At 49.7% G+C, this 18,301-nt stretch overlaps 2 protein-coding genes across 2 annotated transcripts; one reads left to right on the plus strand and one right to left on the minus strand.

Moving 5' to 3' along the window:
• Positions 1-6,886: 6,886 nt before the first annotated feature.
• On the plus strand, positions 6,887-9,451 carry LOC100843530 (probable RNA-binding protein ARP1). The gene is made up of 6 exons (XM_014899889.2): positions 6,887-7,270; positions 7,367-7,589; positions 7,755-7,932; positions 8,443-8,482; positions 8,607-8,871; positions 9,084-9,451. Exons 1-6 carry the CDS (start codon positions 7,076-7,078, stop codon positions 9,107-9,109), a joined length of 927 nt encoding a protein of 308 aa, XP_014755375.1. The 5' UTR covers positions 6,887-7,075; the 3' UTR covers positions 9,110-9,451.
• Positions 9,452-10,985: 1,534 nt separating this feature from the next.
• Positions 10,986-14,745, minus strand: LOC100837112 (probable sugar phosphate/phosphate translocator At3g11320). The gene is made up of 4 exons (XM_003558127.4): positions 14,070-14,745; positions 13,077-13,180; positions 12,742-12,970; positions 10,986-11,562 (listed from the first exon to the last, which is right to left on the minus strand). The coding sequence occupies exons 1-4, from the start codon at positions 14,553-14,555 to the stop codon at positions 11,413-11,415; spliced, it is 969 nt and encodes a 322-aa protein (XP_003558175.1). The 5' UTR covers positions 14,556-14,745; the 3' UTR covers positions 10,986-11,412.
• Positions 14,746-18,301: the final 3,556 nt, after the last annotated feature.

The following is an 18,301-nucleotide window of genomic DNA, read 5'->3' on the forward strand; positions in this document are numbered from 1 at the left end:
TCCTCGGAAGCACCTCTCCCTCCTCCGGAATCGGGGGCTCGTCCTCGGGAGCGTCAGGCGCCGCAGGCCCCGTACCTGAAACAAGACAAGAGAACCCCGTGAGAATATTCCCGAAAAAGAATTAAAACACTCAACACATGCGCACTCACCGGTGGCAGGAAGCTCCTCGTCGACAGGCCCACGAGCCAAAGAGAACACCGGGACACCCGCGCCGCTGGCTTCCGAGGAGGTATCCACCACGAGCTGAAGCCCAGTCCTCTAGGCGAAAACCGCACGCTCGTGAGGCGACGGAGGCAGGATCTTCTCAATGTCGATATTCCCGGCTAGGTGCATGTCCATGGACTCTCGCAAGGGAGACCTCGACTCAGCCACGTCGGCTAGGTCAGGACAAGGAGCCTTCCTCTTGCGTGAACTCGGAGGACGAGGGATCTTGGGCATTAGGGCCGCCGGCACACCCAACCCAAGCACAAACTGAAGCTTCACCTTCCCACAAGCATCTCTAAGGTGAGAACCAACGTCGATCATCAATGGAGTCACAAGACGAGAGTACCGCTCGCCGGCCTTGATGAGCTTCCCGAACTTGGGATCCGGGCGCATCGGTACCGAGTTGTCGAAGCACGCCGCCACGACGTTGTGACATCCTCCCTCGCGAATGGTATCGACGTAGGCCCGATGCTCCACCGAGTTGTACGGCCCAACCATCTGGGAAGCCCACTCGGCCGCCTTCTCTCGGGAGAAAGCCTCCGAAAAACAAACACAAACACTAGCCGGGGTTAGTGTCAAGCAAACAAAAATACTTGAAGCAACAACTCAAGTGTCCCAAAACTCACGCTTAGCCGCATGGCGTGGGTGATGAAAAGCCAAGGGGATCCCCAACTCCGCCTGTGGTCGCGCCCTCATCATGAAGCGGCCTGCCATCACCATCTCCTCAAGAAGGTCGCGGAAGCTACGCTCCGAACGAGCCGACTTGATCCCGGCAAGCTCCCACTCCTCGACCAAGGACGTGCCCCTGGGACGGACGACATCCCGAAGCCCCCCAGGCCCAGAGTGTCGAGGGAGCCTACTGGAGTGACACAAGCTCGTCTTTGAAACATCGAGGAAGAACCACTGTGAGTCCCACCCGTTGAACAGATGTGCCGCGCTCTTCGCCGGCATCAGGGGGAACTCGTCGTGGAAGCCAGGACGGAGCCTCACGGCGACCGACCCAAAAGCACTCCAAGTGCTCTCGTCAGGGGTGCGACGCTCCTCCACGTGGACGGTGAACAGCAACAAGAACAACCTCATGGTCGGAGGCTCCCTCAAAGCGGTCTCGCAAAGCCACCTGAACACGTTCAGGCGCAGGATCGCCGAAGGAACCAACTGCGCGAACTCGATACCATAGGTATCCAAGAACTCCAGCCAGAACGGGTGAACAGGCAAGCACAGTCCGGCGTGGAACCAGCTGGTGAACACAACGATGTGCCCCCGACGCCTCTGCGACTCCAGTCAAAGCTCACCCTCGTCAGGAAGCGAGGCAAGGCCCTTGCAGAAGTAGCCCGCCTCCACAAGGTCCGACAAGTCCTTCTCGGTCGTCACCGACGCCGGAAGAATGTCGGGAACCCGTCCCGGCACGGCCAGAAACGGCTCAGGCCGAGGTCCCCTCTCCGGGCGGGTGACCTTCTTCGACCTCCGCGGCTTGCCTCTCGACATCCGCGCCTCGCCCCCGCTCCCGTGGGAAGCCTCCCTCTCGACGCTCTTGCCGGCGCCGGCGCGACGCTCCACGTCGGATCCCGCCATCTCGCGTACGAAAAGACACCAAAGGTTAGTACAAGTTGCAAAAATTCCTAAGGAAGCAACTAGGGAAAGTCCACGTCGCAAGGCCGTACACGACCACCGGTAAAATAAAATAAAAATGGGAAAAATCCCCTCGGAAACGGCCGGCTCCCCCCAACGGCCTCTCCGGCCCGATCCAGACCGGCGGCATGAGAACAAAGGGAGCCCAGCTCCCGCGAGGCCCACGGCCCACCAAACTTCGGAGCACCCCGGTGTGTAGGGGAATGGGCCCTAGGCCTTGCGCGCGTCCGATCGGCCCAAGGCGCGTAAAGAAGAAAGGGGGTCCGGCTCCCCCGAAAACCGTCCGAGGCCCACGGCCCAGCTACGATCCAGCCCCCCCCCCCCCAAAAAAAAAGAGAAGGAAGAACGCATGAGGCCAAGGCAGAAGCACGCAAGGTGCTCGGTCAAATGGCCGACGTCCCTGGCGTGCCCGCGCCCCGCTATGCCTAAGCCCGCATGCGACAAAATGCTTGCCCGCGCATTGTGCGGAGTGCGGCCACGACGCGCGGCGCGCGAGCTTGCGCCTTCCATGACCAACTCCGACGTCCCCTGCCGACGACACGCGGCCACGCCACGCGCGCGCACCAAGGACGCTCCCCACCAAGCAAACGCGGACGCCTCACGCGCAAGGGTGCCGCGCGTCGGCATAACGTCTCGACACCTCGTCGGCCGCGCCCACGGCGTACCGGATGAGCATCCCCAAGCCGCAAGCCTCGCCCACAAGCTGCTCGGTGAAACGACCGCGACCACTGCCGCCCCGTTCTACGTGGCTCGAAGTGCCCAATGTCGCGCCAACCAGGCCGGGGACGATTGCCCATGCTATGCTCACCTCGGCAGGGACAACGAAGCTCCTGGGCGCCGCCCCTCCTCGGCTCGAATTGCAAGCAACGCCGGCACCTCTCGAAGCGTCTTCGCCTGAAAATCAACCCCCACGAAGGCTCGATGATCTTCAACGTATCCCGGGAGATGGACGAACACCGAGAGCTGGCTAATTGCCCCAAAGGAGCCCCTAACGGCCACCGGTCTTGCCCCGTCCTTCGAGTGCCGCCGAACTCGTCTTCAGCGCCGGAAGGGAAGGAAGCAAGAGTGGGCATGAGCCTCGCCTCCGCCCCTTGGCTCCGTTTTTATACGCCAGCATCCCCCTCGACGTCCGGGTCCAGCCACCCGCGGGTCGACACGTCGCCGGCTGTGGGGCAGCCACTGTCCGAACACCAAGACAAAAACCAAGAGGGAAAGGCAAAAAGGAGCGCAGGGTAGAGGGCAGAGGTGGTCGGGTGGTCGCCCAAGACCAGTCCGTGCTGCCCCTGCGAAGCCCGTGGCCGCCGGCGTCATCCATGGTGACGGCGTCGTCGACAGAAGAGGAAAGGAGGATGGCCCTATTTTTGCCCCGTACGAAGGAAGAAGAAGAACCCCGGCCATCCGATCTAGGGATCCGACGCACCCGCGACCGTCCGATGCAGCCACTTAAACCGGCGAACCGGTATGCGGGCCGTCAAGGTTAAGTGGGCTACGGCCCAACATCACGCGGATTAAAAAAAAGGAGAGGCCTCTCGGGCCCGGACGGCCCGCGCGCTCGGGAAGCCCGTAAGGCCAAACACAACCCAAGAATTCGCCCGTGCACACTGGACGGCCCAAGGAGAAGACTCTTTGCATAAAAGCCCCCCTTGGCGGCTCGAGGATTTCGCGTCGGGACCCTCGGAAAGCCAGAAATTCACAAAATACCCCCTACAGCTTCGCTATCTTGCAAAAGGAGTCCCCAGATCTCGAAATTTTGCAAGAAAGGCCTTCATAGCCATGACTTATCAGAAGGAAGGTCCCGAAGAAAAATTCCCAAGAGCCCTTGGATGCGCCAAAAATCACAAAACCACAAGTTTTGTGTAAAAATCTCACCTAGGTCTATCTTCCTCCTCGAGGAAGGTTACCTAGCCGGTGGCTCCCCCAACGCAACGCCTCGAAGGTCTCAAGTCTACCGGGAAAACTTCCGAAACTAAAAGTATCTCACAAGGCAGCCCACCTAGGCCCGGTTTCCTCGTAAAACCTACCTAGACGGTGGCTCGTCCCAAGGAGAGTTATGATCCAGGTATCGGAAGAAGAATCTCAGCACGCCATCAACGTTGAAGTTGATCCGAAGGCATTCCCAATGCCTCCGGCTCAAGGGGGCTACTGTTGTAATATAATAAATTCCTTACATGGGCCGGGCCGTAATCCTACGTGGCGACGATCGAATCAACAAATTTCAAAGACCGGTCAATTTGCCAATAAGTCATAGACATGCCAACTAGATACCGGTCAAAGTAGTCAACAAGTCAAAGCCTCTAATGCCATGGTCAAAGGAGAAGAGGAGCTTCAGTAGGGGCCAAGAAAGGTGTAGGGATGAGTTTACCACTTTGCCCTCACTTTCCCTCTCCCTCAAGGGTAGTCATGGTCTTTTGTCATGGAACCCTAGGCTATAAATACCCCCTCATGGAGGCATGTATCATTCACTCTCCATTGGAATAAGATCAAAGGGGAGAGGGCTAGAGCAACCTAAGGAGCCCGCTCTCGAGTGCTTGGGTCGAGCCTAGTCTCGACTCGTCCTCGGGGACGCGACTTGGGAAACCTAGTTTTGAGGTTCTGGACCGTCTAGTACGACCCCGACTCAAAGTAGAGGGATCAGGTTAGAGTCTCGAGGGTATCCCAACCTCGCTACTTGGGAAGACAATTTCGGCCCAAGTCCGAGGCGGTCCCTAGAGATCTCTCGCCATAGGTGATTTGGGAAGACGAGTTCGGCCCAAACACTTGGCTAGTGACCCCCTCGAAGCCTCTCCTAACATAGGACTAAGTCGTACCCGCAGGGTCGACCGAACCTATTCAAAAAATATCGACGTGTCAACTTGTCCCAAGTGTACGGCGACCTTCGCTATAAAGCCGGCGTACACCCTCTACATATTATTCTCGCATTTGTGCCATCAAGCATTGGCACCCCGTACTCCTGTTGTTTTCTAGAACAACAACATCCAAAATTATACCCCATTTAACCAAACCTTTGCCACTAATTACCCCTTTTAATATTTTTCCCCAAATCTGACGTTTTCTGACGAGCAGGGACCACTTTGCAGGCCTACATGGCGTGCCATGCTGGCCTTCGGGGCCGAACCGGCCCGGTTCAGGTCAGGCGCGGCCTTCGGGGCCAAACCGGCCCAGTTCAGTTCGCGCGGTTCTGTCCGGTTAGGGTTTGACATGGGCTTCAGTGGGTTCTGCCCGGTTCTTTCTTTCTTTGTATCTCGCTCATAACTCTTTCTCCCTCGTCTCTGTCTGTCTCCCACGGGTTAGGGTTTAGGCTGCGGCGGCGGCGGCGGCGACGGAAGCAGGCGCGACCTGTCGGCGGAGAAAGCGGCCACCACGGGTGCTGAGCCGGGTTCGACTCGGTGTTTCTCCGGGCCTGCGCTCAGATGGTGCGGACGAAATCGCCGGCGAAACGGAAGGCAGTGGGAGTGGCGATTCCGAAGCTCCCCGTATATTCCAGGAATTGCAATTCTTCGTGGAAGGTATGTTCATCCGCCTCGTTTCCTTTCCGTTTCCATCTCCTTAACGTCTTTCATCTGTGATTTCATTGGTGATTTGGGCATATATTGTGGTCACAAAGATAGGACTGATGCGTATCATTGGATTTTGGGGTTTCTCAAATTTTATTCCTGCTGGTGCAGCATTTAATTTGTGGTGTGGTTAATGTACTTTTCATGTCAGGAAATTGTGAGCTCAAGCAAGTTCTCCCTTGTCAGTGGGTGCCGCTGGAAGGAACAGAGGAGAAGATGGATGCAATCGACACGGAACTGCTCACATTGGGCACTTTTGGATGCAATCCTGGAAGCATTTTGTGATGAAAATGTATGAAATGTATGCACTGTTGTACATGGGCTGATATGTTGTACCAAATTTTGCCTCAAATGCAATGAAAATATACGGGCTGATATATATGGTGAAGTGAATTTTGTATGGTTGCCAGAAAACCGAACTGGCACCTGACCTGAACCGGGCCGGTTCGGCCCGAAGGCCAGCGTGGCACGACACGTAGGCCTGAAAAATGGGCCCCGCTCGTCAGGAAACGTCAGATTTGGGGAAAAAAATATTAAAAGGGGTAATTAGTGGCAAAGTTTTGGTTAAATATGGTATAATTTTGGAAATTCTCTTAAATGGGATAGATTGTGTCAAAAAAATTCAAAGAGGGATAAAAAATGGAATTCACTCTTTAGCAAACGATAGTAGTAGCATGTACGATCACGTGCTAGCCAGGATGTCTTTCAGGTGTATCGTGTACGTTTTTATTTCTTTCTGAATTGTATACTTACATGCAACTGCGTGTATTCCCGCCCTGGTGCTTTATTGGCAGCTTGCTACACGGCTATACCGTCGTATAATACGAAGAAAGTTTAGGAAAAGGCTTCTTTTGAGAACCGGTGGTAAATTAAGTACGTGCCTCCTACTCCTAGTTAATTACCACTAGGTAAAAGATCACAGCAAGACAGTGCATGCGGATCACGTAGATGTAGCCAGACCAAGAAAAGGTGTGAGCACGTTGTGTGGAAAAAGGCAAACTGCAAAGCCAGCTGTTTCCGTCTTCTCTTACAGCTCTGCCGGGGCGTCCATCCGTTCTACTAATACGAGTGTACATGTACACATTCTGCCGTTAATGAATATACCAACTGGCACTGCAAGCAAAATGAAGTGCGCACAACGGCAATCATGGTGGTTTCTGACTTTCTGTGGGGGTGCCCCAGCATTGGCGTAAAATTATTTAACTGACGCATGGATTTCACCTAGCTAGATCGGCTCATTTCCACATAAATACACGAGGAAAATGGAGTATCTCGCGTCCAGATCTAGAGAGAAGGCATATGCATGCAGGACTTTTCTGTTTCGTTAGTAGAGTTGCAGAAGAGGTGACGTGAGTTTGGCTGGACACACTGACGACTCCAGGGCGGCAAAGGCCGAGAGGACAGAGGTGCCTGTGGCACGGCAGAGGAGCGCTGGACCAGTCCGACAGACGAGTAGTAGCGCTCCTGTTTCCGTTATCCAGCCAACCAAACCACCCACCCACCACCACTGTCCCTGCCCTCGGAATTATAAACTCCAGTGTGTATAAAACCCCCCACGGCAGCCTCCTCACCAATCGCCCCGTCGTGCATTTCCATTTCCGCGCGCGTCACGGTCTCTCGTTGCGTTGCGTCGTCGAGCCCGGCACGTACGTAGGCAGTAGCTGGCGCCGGCGGCGGCAGGGGAAAGAATGACGATGCTGGGGCAGCCCCCGGTGCCGGTTCAGGCGTTCGGGGACACGACGCTGACCAAGGTGTTCGTGGGCGGGCTGGCGTGGGAGACCCACAAGGACACCCTCCGCGAGCACTTTGAGCGCTTCGGCGACATCCTCGAGGCCGTCATCATCTCCGACAAGCTCACCGGCCGCTCCAAGGGCTACGGCTTCGTCAGTTCCTTTCCCCGTCTCCGCCCTTTCATTAGCTCCTTTGTTTTGCCATTCTTCTGTTCTGACGCGTTTTGCCACGGTTTAATTTGGATGCAGGTGACGTTCAAGGAGGCGGATGCGGCGAAGAAGGCGTGCGAGGACGGCACCCCGGTCATCAACGGCCGCCGCGCCAACTGCAACCTGGCTTCCCTGGGCGCCAAGCCGCGGACCCAGCAGCAGCAGCCGCACCTCCTCCGCCCCTCGCCGCCCGCCACCCCGGCGCCGCACATGCCCGCCGCCCCTCATCACGGCCACCACCACCACCAGCAGCCCGCGCCAGGTGCACACGCAAAATCAACTCTTTTAATTACGTTACACAGGCACACAGCTGGCTAGCTGGTTACTGCTGTAACGTGCGTACTGACTGGAGACCAAATGTGCATCTTCTTTAGCGCGTCGCGCGCGGTAAAATTAACTAACTACCGAAACTGCTCCTATGTAGCAGCAGCCATCGTGGCCGGGTCCAGGGGCATGTCGCCGGTGCCGTGGTACTACCACCCCTCCACGACGCCTCCTCCGCCGCCGCCGCCGCCCCAGGCGCCGGCGCACTACGGCCACGGCGCTCATCCCCAGCACCAGTACCACGGCGTCCTCCCCTTCTATCCCGCCGCCACCAACTACGGGTACGCACGTTAATTCTTCCCACCAAACACAAAGTGTGTGGCCGGCCGGGGCCGGGCGAATTCGCTGTGTACGAGGATCAATTCGTGTCCGGCCTCCGGCGGCGGCGGCCGATCGATCGAGTGCGACCGGCGCGCGATCGAGGCGGCGTGGTCCGTTGGCGTTTTGGGACCAGGACCAGGCAGCGTGTGGCGTGGGCACATGCGTGGCTTGTAGTAGCACGCGACGCGACAAGGGGGAGCAACAGCACAGGCTGGACCTCCGGCCAGCTGCCAGCTGCCTCGTCGTGCCCTCACGTGCCCACGTGCCGCCCTGCACGGCAGCAGGGGAAAGAAGGAAAAAAAAAGGATCACAGAGAGGAAAAGGAAAATAAAAATAATGTACACTCCCGTAGTAGTTAATTACCGGATCTGGCTTTCTCTACGGGGTCATTATTACTGGCTAGCGGTTACAGCTATTTGTGGTGATTGATTGATTCATTGACCGATTAAAACTTTGCCCTGTGTATTCAGGTACTCCCCGAACTACGTCGCTGACTTGAGCTACAACGCGGTAAACCATCGTCACATCTTGCATTTTCTTTCTCACGCATCGAAATGTTACCATCTCAAAAAAAAAAAAAATCTTCCATACACCGAGAACTAACAAGCGTGCGTTGCGTGCGACATTGGAGCAGAAGCTAGGCCAAACGGCAGCGGCGCCTGGAGCGGCCGGGTCCTACATGCAGGGGCACTTCCCCTACCCAGCGGCGGCGGCAGCGCAGGGCGGCATGCTCGCGCCCAACGCCATGATGCCCGTGTACCCATACTACCAGTATCACTATCACGGAGCGCAGGGGCTCGGCGTCCCGGCCGCGCACTTCTTCCCGCCGGTCTCCGCCGCCGCCGTCCCCACCGTCCCCGCCATCATCTCAAAGCCCACCGTCATGGTCCCTCCCAAAGGTATGGCTTCTCTCCAAGAGCCCGATCGAGCTGTAACGACTAGCCGTAGTGTATAGTCACGTTCCTAAATACTTGTGCCTGTTTTAGTGACGGAGGGAGTAGCTGTACACATAGCAGTAGCAGGTCTTGAACTCTTGATAGCCAACATCAATACGAACAGCTTTGCATGTCTGCAAGATCCAAACTAACTCGAGGCCGTACATGTACCGCAGTGGAGCAGGTGGCGGGGTGCAGCTGAACTCACGGCGACGACGGCTCGAGGAAATTAAAATGGGGGGCCAAAATTAAGGTGCTCGATCCATCTGCCTGGTGTTAACAAAGCACAAGAAGGGGCTCGTCCAATTGCGGGACTAGCCTGCCTGCCGCCTATTACATTCGTTCAATTGCCTCTCTCTAACTCGTGCGCCCGATGGAGGGGGCGCACGCCCAGCAAAAAAGTCTGTAACAAAGATTCAATTCGTCTCTCGTTTACCGACGTATTTCCAACGGTAAACCCTTCTTGCAATTGTCTGTAGTCCAAAATCGCTGCATGGGACAGTGAACCTCAATAAATTCGTCGTACGTCATTCTCTTGCGCTGATCCCCGTGAAAATCTGTTGCTCGCTAATTAAACAGCCTACATATTGTGTTAGTGGTGTGTCTGCTGTGAAGACATAACTTTGAGAGGGGTCATCTGAGTAAAAATCTATCAGATGTCCAGAAATCACAGGTTGTCACTCATTCTTCTCGCTAAATCTTGAGCTAATCGGCTAATACAAAATCAGCAACTGCTGGCAGCGTGTTCTAAAATGTAGTTATACTAAACGATGTTAGAATGATCCTCCACATTTGCTCCGTTGTGCTAAAATTGCAATGCTTATCGGAGCAAACAGGGAGGAGAAAATCGAAAATTGACTAACTATGTTTGGTCCAAAATATTGCCGTGCAGATTTGTCGCAATGGCAAATAGATGCTCAGTCGAGGGAATTTCATATGTACCATCCAGGATTGCCTGGATGCTCAAATACCAATCAAGATTTCCGGCTTCCATATGCGTTATACTTAAATTTTGCACGGCATACAAGTAATATTATCAATTCACCTTCATTGACCTTGTACAAGACCTGAAATATGGCCAATATTTTTTCATATTGACCCATATACCCATGGTCTACTAGGTTAGAAGAAAACAAGAAGGCCTAATCAAAACAGATAGCTTGTGGCAAAATCGTCTTTCCATCAGCAACTTGACGGTTAAATGATGTTAGTGGTGAAATTGGAAACAATGCCAAATTTTACTGGTATATTTGGAAGCTGGAAATTTCAAGTGGTATTTGAGTATTCTGGCATTCTAGAGCGTAAATCTGGAATTCCCTCTACTCAAATCGCATGTGTCAGACACGGTCCGAGACAAGCTCGCGCAACTATATGCTCAAACATGATTACATGAACATATTACCGTAGTCTATTTTAGCACACATAGTTGTGCAGGGATTCACCAACTTTCAAACAGGAACGTATCATTATACTGTAGCTTATTTAACCGTACCATTTGGGAATTCCAAGTGCGGTATGTAAATCAGAGAAGTCCTGAGGCGGGCCAAGCTCAACTTGACATGCACCGCGAAGTTCCAGCAACAACCTCAACAAAAACGTGCTACTCCGTACATAGAGAGTTTTAAATTAAAATTACTGCAGATAATTCAAAGATGAAAACTACCATAGCCCAGGATTTCTAGTAGCGGTAGGCGCTTCACTAGTGCGCGCGTCCACATGGGCGAGGCGAGCTGGGAGGTGGTTCTGGCTTGACCGAAACCCCAAATCCGGCGACGGGCAACCCAAACACAGGATCGATCCCCTCGCCATGAGCCTGCTACCTCTGTCCTGCTCATCCGGCCGGGCGACTCCAAGTTCACCGGGCACCAAACGTTGCACCATCAAAAGCTTCATCCTCAATTAAGTATTTTTGCTTTAAAATGAATGATGCATCAGGCACCAACATTGATTTGTGCAAGTTGAAGACAGCAGCAGTAAATATATTTTTCGTAGAGAATGATTTGATAAGGCAAGTCAAGGTAGAAGAGAACAATCACCAGCAGTGAACCTTTGTGTGACTAAGTCACAAAAAAGAAATGTGCGTGACTAAATTCAGTGTCATAATATATTAGGAGGCTCCGGAGGAAAGTTTGGTACAGTACAGGCAATCTTCAGAAGAAAGAGAATTGGAGGGTCATGAACTTACAATGACCGATGAATAACGGAAAACAATTTCCAAGAACTAAACGTATTAACCAATGCTGGCAATGTGAGCCACAACCCACAATTCTCTAAACACAAAAAATTATATTCTATTGATCATCTCCATTAGTTAAACAAAATGCCTCTCAGATCCAAGGGAAAACTACATGTATTATTGGACTTCTCTGTCCTTGCTATCCAATAAGGTTCCAAACAGCGCAGGATCTGTTGCAATCGCCCGACGTAGTTCCCCATCATATATAAGCTCTGGGCACCGACTGGACTGACAAAGGACGGCCATATGTACGGTTTTCTGGGGCGCGCTCAGGGTTTGCTACGCTTTTTGGATTCACTGTAAAGAATAACACCTATAACTGTGAGAGTGTAACCGAGCATTCCGGTTACAGATACAGGATTCTTGAATATCAGAATTGAGACGACAACTGCCACAGCACCTTTTGCATTCCCAAGGACCTGGAAAAAAACATGGATATGTTAAACCTTTAAACCAGAAATGCCAATCGGTTGCTGAAAACAAGGATCAAACTCCTACTTATGGAACAAACAAAGACAACCTGATTTACAAAAACTCGACACATGGTTCACACCAAGTGATATGCATTAGAAAACGGTCAGGATAGAGCAGTTCTGAAATTTTTTGTGCTTAGAAGATGCAGATGAAGTGATCAAATACCTACCCCACATTTTCAACATCATAGAGCCAATACAAATTCCACAGGGCACTTCTCCAACTGGATTATCAGGTGGGTTGCTGACCACAGCCACACTGATACCAGTTCAACAGAATAGCAAGGTAAATAACAAAACAATCATTTAGTTTGATAGACACGTAGGTTGCTTCAGGTGCATGCATGCAAGCATGCTACAGTTACTTATGGCTATCGCCAAATTACTTGTCACGCATCCAATATTGAATGCAGGCAGCATAATTTATCCTTATCACTAAGTTATTTTTAGTGATCCTATCTACTCAACTTGGCAATGGGAACAATATCTCACATAACAAAAAAGGCAGCAGTTAGCATATTTGTAGGCTCAGTAACTCATTGGGGTTCAACCAGTTGAGAACATTAAACAAAAGATGATGCAGTGTCATGAACTGATTATGGATTGGAGTCATAATATTTCTGAACCAAGTCTAAAACTTCTTACACACATTACTACACTTACACTATGCTTACAGTAATGTTATGGGTCTTGATCCAAAACGAGATAATTTGGGTAGGTAAAGGTCTAAAGACCGGGATAGGGACTCACCCTCAGCAATCTGGCGACAGGGCTCATCCTTGAACTAGAGATACTCAGTTGAACTAGAGAGGCTCTGGGTCTTACAAAACTTCAGTTCAACTATATATATGACGGTTGACTTGATCAACAAGTTGGTTCTTGATTCAAACTCAAGACTAAACTTTTTAGTTCAACTGAAGTATTCTCAATTAAATTCGGACCCTTGCAAATAGACCAATCGTACCAAACAAGCATAAGTATTATTTGATTTACTGATTTTCTTAACTTTCCTAGCTCTAACATAATCTATCCAGTGTGCGTATTTGCCACTGCCTGGTGCACCCATGACCATAACAAGTAACATACGCACAAGAAAAAATTTAACAGCGAGAAAGCATGACATACCTGTAGAGTCAATGCACTAGTATGTTTGGTCACCAAGAAATTGGTCAAATTGACAAAATATGCCAAGCAAGAGTTGAACAACAGCAACCAAACAATGGTGAAATCCTTTTTGGCCAGTTCGATTGTAACGCCAACAACATTATCCTCCATAAAGAGAGTAGCAGGAAGTAAGAGAATAACAGCAATTGGAGCCATGTACAAGAGCAGATTCATAGAGTTAAGCTTCTCCCTGGAAGATAGCAGAATATTCAAGTCAAAAATTACCTCAAAAAGAAAATATCTAGAAATATATAGAGAATGTGTGACCGAAACAAATGCAAAGACCAACTGATTACCCCTCTGATGACAGAAGGATTCCTTGCAAAACTGTCTTCAGTGCCCTTGCAGCAGTGGCTCCAATGCACATGATGAATCCAAACAGATGAAAGCTAGGCTCGCCCTGTAAATTTGATGTGCGTGATCCATATTAGTTGATGAGAAAACAGGAAAATCCTAGGACATCTCTTAGAATGCAAGAACCAGCAGTTTGCAAACTTGATAAGCTACATGTAAGCCCCCATAATTTTACTAGATGTAGTATGCTATTCACTGTCCCACAGTTCGCTGACCTAGGACATTGCATTGCAAAGGGGTAATCTTAATGATGGTTAACACCATGGTCTCATGGAAGCATAACAAATCTATCATGTCAAGATTATCGATGCTCTATATCATGAGCATGTCTCTTGTCAATCAAAAATAAGTTTTTTTTGCCATCTCCAATACTAAGATACTTATATCAACCAATAAGTTGGGAAACAAATAAATGGCAGCTTTTCCTAGTACTATACTCCCTCGGTTCCATAATTTTTGTCTCAAATTTGCCCAAAAATGGATGTATCTATTCCTAAAAAGTGTCTATATACATGTAATATTTCGACAAGAATTATGGAACGGAGGGAGAACACAACAAAAGGACGACTTGGACTTTTTTGTTTGCTGGAGTTTTTCTGCATAACAAATAGATTGCAGACAATCAACCAACCGGATTAATCTGCAGCTAATCAAAGAGCTGTTGAAAGATGACTAGACACGAGGTCTAAATTTGCCAAACTCATCATCCCCAAAATCATAGCCATATCAGGCAGCTCAAGAGAGCAACAAACCATTTTACTTAATTCTATAATTAGACACTATGAGTACGACAGATCCTCCTCAGTTAGATCTCAATCTCAGTGCTCCTGAATCCCAAGCTCCAAACCCGAATTCCCCTCAAATGTCAGATCCAACCCCAACACAACCAGATCTATCGAAAACAAGCGGTGGAGAGGAAACATGTAACCACTTACGCCGCTGGCGATGACAACGCCGGTGACGACTGGGACGAGGGTGAGGTACGTGATCCACGACTCGCGCTTGACGGTCATGATGTAGGCGAATACGGCGGTGAAGAACGGGGTGGTGGCGCCGACGGCCTGGTTGAAGGACACGGGCAGGTACCGGAGCGAGACGTTGCCGGACACGACGGAGCCGCAGAAGACGAGGCTGAGCGCGGAGATCTTGGCGAGCTGGACGCGCGAGCGCACGAGCTGCATGGGCACGATGCGGAGCCAGGCGATGGCGGCGTAGGAGAGGAGCGCGCAGGCGGACATGTGGCACATGGTGAGGAAGATTGGGTACTTGAAGCCGTAGTTGCTGAGGAGGTACTTGTTGAGCAGGAGCACGCCGATGTTGGAGGAGTACCAGGCGGTGACGAGCCCCACCGTGAAGAACCGCCCGTTGGCCGCAGCTCCCGCGCCGCCCGGCGACGGCGAGGCGCCGCCCTTCGCCGTCATCGCGGCTGGTCGCGGCCGCGAGCGGGGGCGGATCTGAGGGAGGGGGAGGTGGCCGGTGGTGGGAATGGAGGGGGGTTGGGCTGGGTCGCGGTTGAATTGGTGGTGGGTTTGGGCTCGGAGCAGAGGCGTGTGAGCTTGTGTTTATGGGAGGAGACGCCTCCGTCGGTGGATGGAGCGACAACGCTGACAGATTTCCGCCTCCACCCCTTTCCCTTGTGCCGTGCGCTCTATCTCTATGGACGCTAGTTTCCTTTTGTTTACTGTTCCAGTATTGTTACCCCGTATATTATGTACTGTAAAAAAATCCTGTATAATATTGATTTATTGACTGTTGCAGTTTTTAGACGAATTAATGATTATTGCAGTTTTTAGACGATCTATTTATCTGAGGGAGGGGAATACTAAATCACTGCTATTATGAGTAGTTTGGCTTTTTGGGTTGATGGGTCTCCAAAGGGCAATGGGTTTTTTGTTTTTTCAAATGCACGTCAATTGTTAACTTGGGTAAAGTATAATTTAAAAACTTATTAACTATGTTTTTTTTTTGGAAAAAACACTATTGCCAACATAGAGATTGATGGTCGGTGACAACAATTGGCATCCCAATTATACATGCTAAATCTTGAGATTCACCCGAACATAACGGGAAAAAATAATGGTTAGTAGCATTATCACAATAGCAAAGGTTTGAACTTTTTTAAACAGGGCAAAATACTTGACAATTTCATTAACTAGAAGATTAACAGACAAAACAAAAGCTTTCTCTCATCGTGTCAAAGAATTCAAGCTCACCCCTACTCTTGTTTCCAACCCTAACTATTTGTTGTTGCACGCTGCTAGATTATTATTTTCAACAATGACCATGGCAACAAAGGTAGACATCTGTTGGAACCACCCTGCAACGTGCTTAGTCCAAATTTCCTTAGGAGACAAACATGACCGAAGAAGCAAGGACTTCTCTACAAGTTCTTCGCTCATGGATTACGCCTATCCACCAAACCTTAACTAAAGCAGCGTTGCCAAAGTTTGTGACATAAATCATGGGGCCGAGCCACAACTTCACATTTGTCCAAATTCTATTGACAACGGCCTCTTCTAGAGATGCGTGGGGTCTTTTGCAGCAAGATGGGATCCATCGGCGACAATAGCGGTGGCTCCAACGACTGGTGATAGAGAGAGAAAAAAAGGTTAGGGTTCCCACCGGTGTCAATGGTGAATAGGGTCAAATTCAACCATTGTCATGTCACAGTATCGTTGCGACAAACCAATTGCCACTATCACATCACTAACATACGCCCGTCAGCAAAAGTCGGATGTACCGGCCAAATCCTGGTAGTCCACAAACTACTAACAAGTCAACCTCTTTTAGTGGCAGAATCTTATGAATTTTGTCGGGCAGTTACCTTAACGGCCCCCTTGTCACTGTTAGAGGTGATTTGTGTTGTTGACGGCCACCCATAGTTATGTCAATGGTCAATGATCAAAGGTGCCTGCGTTTTAAATTATGTTTTGCTATTACAGCTGGTAAGGACATCCCCATCAAGTGGTTACTAAATCCATTACTTAGATAATAGATAATATCTCAATTTACCAATAGTAACAAATCCTCCTATAAGTTATCACTAAGACTCGTTGCTGAGGTAAAAGAATAATACATTTGTGTGAAATGATGGAGCCCACATGATTGCCTTTAGTAACAAGGATGTCTCTCCAATAGACTAAAGGAATCTCTTTGCTTAGCAGGATTTCAAAAACATATGAATAGAAAGATTTAGCAATACAATGGCATGCCATGTTGAATATTAAAGGAATCCAAACACATGAATATGCAATAGTTGATTGCACCACAGGAAAAATACACAAACCTTTACGAAGAATTGTGTGCTAGCCATAATTGTCATAGGAACAAAGTAAATTTTCCGTGAAAATTTTCTTTGAAATTGCATGCAAAGTAGTTCATAAGAAACATGCGTATGGTTTTAAATCGTGAGAACTAAACGAGCCTTATAGGATAAATTATTTATTAATACTCCATTTCTTAAAAGAGGGCATATTAGTTTTCATTAAGACAAGATTTTGACCATAAATTACTATATTAAGATGTGATTTATATGACATGAAATTAGTATCGTTTAGATTCGTAACAAAAGTATTTTATAATACTTGTGGTTTCATATCTTACCAGCCACATATTAATAGAGTAATTCTTAGTCAAATCATTGTCTTAATGAAAGCTATTATGCCATTTTTCAAGGAACGGATGGAGTAGAATCCTATAAAATTTCTTTGAATCAAAGAGTCACTAAAAGGTTGCTATTTACTCCGTCCAACAAAAGATATTTCAACTTTGACTAAATTTGAATGCATCTATATACTAAGTCATGTCTAGATATATTCAAATTTTGACAAACTTGAAACATTTTTTGTTGGACGGAGGGAGTACGGATAACGGTTTGTTTCCATCTCATTCTTTTGTCCCCTCCACGTCGTCCAAATGATGACTTGTCATGTTTTAGCAACAGCAATGCAGACTATTGGAGCAAAATTCACCGTAGTTCAAGACAGCAACCTTTAGATCAAGGCGTCAGAGGTTAGGCAGGAAGGGATCCCCAGTACGCAACAACGACCGTAAATTTGGCCGCAGCGCATCTGCGTATCAGAACGAGTACATGATCACCGGCTTCCCACTCGTTTTTTTTTTGTTTTTTTTTTGGAACCAGCTCCCCCAGTAAAACCCATTCATTACCAATGACCAATCACGGTTTGCCCTCGACGTCCGCGGCAGTAGCGGAGTGATTGCCTGCCTAATTCCCGGACTCTGCAGTGTGCAGACCCGGTCGCTCGACGGAGAGAGAGCGGATGCGTATGGTCAAGTATGGACGGGGGAACGCGACAGATCGGTTTGGTCTAGAGCAAACAAAACCGCTGATCCTTTCGTGCACCAACCGGTCGCGCTGGTTGGCGACACGGGAGTTGGTTTCTCACACGCCATTAGGAGGAAGTCAGCGAGATGGTTCCTTGCTCCTGCCCCTAACAACGGCAGTTCATGCTTAATGCCAGCACAAGGAACTACTGATAAGCAATAGGAGTATGATTTTCAAGTAAGTATGTAATGACTTTACTTATGTCTAAAGTGACAGTTTTTAAGAACCCAGAAAGGATAAGCAGGTGGAATCGGTAAAAGACACGACGAGCGGAACGGTCTAGGCTGTACATCACGTGACTGATTGGCACTGGGCAGCAGAAAAAGGGATGAAGCCACGTCGGCAAAGGGCGGGTGGCATATTCTGATCGCGCACCGTTTGGGAGGAATCGTTTAGATGCGATGCAGCTTTGCTGCTAAACCGATCCACCAAAACCAAGAGACTAGAGCGAGGTGAGAAACTATGCTTGAACCGTACGTGACTACGTTCTGTGTGACTGTGCGTTCTACCGGGAATGAAAAGTGTGATGATGGCTAAAATCGTACGCCAATGAGACTTCACTCAAAGTTGTTCGGCCCATGTGTACCAGTGTGTGCAACCGAGTCATTGACCAGATGACCAGGTGTTGCTGATCCCAACTCCCTTTCTCCATCTAACGAAACTAGTAGGAGTACACTCCTTTCTCCACAGGATTCCTTTTGTTCGATCGAATGCCAGTTCCTATTGTCTCCTGACATATTTAACCATGAATTACACGTCACCGGTGCAGACACGAGCGCCAAGCATACAGCCATCAAGAGATTGCCAGTTCAGTAGTTGTTG

This window comes from Brachypodium distachyon, chromosome 1 (genome assembly GCF_000005505.3).
Source record: "Brachypodium distachyon strain Bd21 chromosome 1, Brachypodium_distachyon_v3.0, whole genome shotgun sequence".
In the NCBI taxonomy this organism is placed as follows: domain Eukaryota; kingdom Viridiplantae; phylum Streptophyta; class Magnoliopsida; order Poales; family Poaceae; genus Brachypodium; species Brachypodium distachyon.

Bases quoted from the DNA above. Each gene is read 5' to 3' on its own strand.
- LOC100837112 (XM_003558127.4), bottom strand. From the start codon at position 14,555: ATGACGGCGAAGGGCGGCGCCTCGCCGTCGCCGGGCGGCGCGGGAGCT. The intron at 13,181-14,069 runs GTAAGTGGTTAC...TCAAATTTACAG, and splicing joins GCGTTGTCATCGCCAGCGGC to GGCGAGCCTAGCTTTCATCT. The intron at 11,563-12,741 runs GTATGTCATGCT...GTTTTTTTCCAG, and splicing joins CTAGTGCATTGACTCTACAG to GTCCTTGGGAATGCAAAAGG.
- LOC100843530 (XM_014899889.2), top strand. From the start codon at position 7,076: ATGACGATGCTGGGGCAGCCCCCGGTGCCGGTTCAGGCGTTCGGGGAC. The intron at 7,271-7,366 runs GTCAGTTCCTTT...ATTTGGATGCAG, and splicing joins GCTCCAAGGGCTACGGCTTC to GTGACGTTCAAGGAGGCGGA. The intron at 8,872-9,083 runs GTATGGCTTCTC...CATGTACCGCAG, and splicing joins CGTCATGGTCCCTCCCAAAG to TGGAGCAGGTGGCGGGGTGC.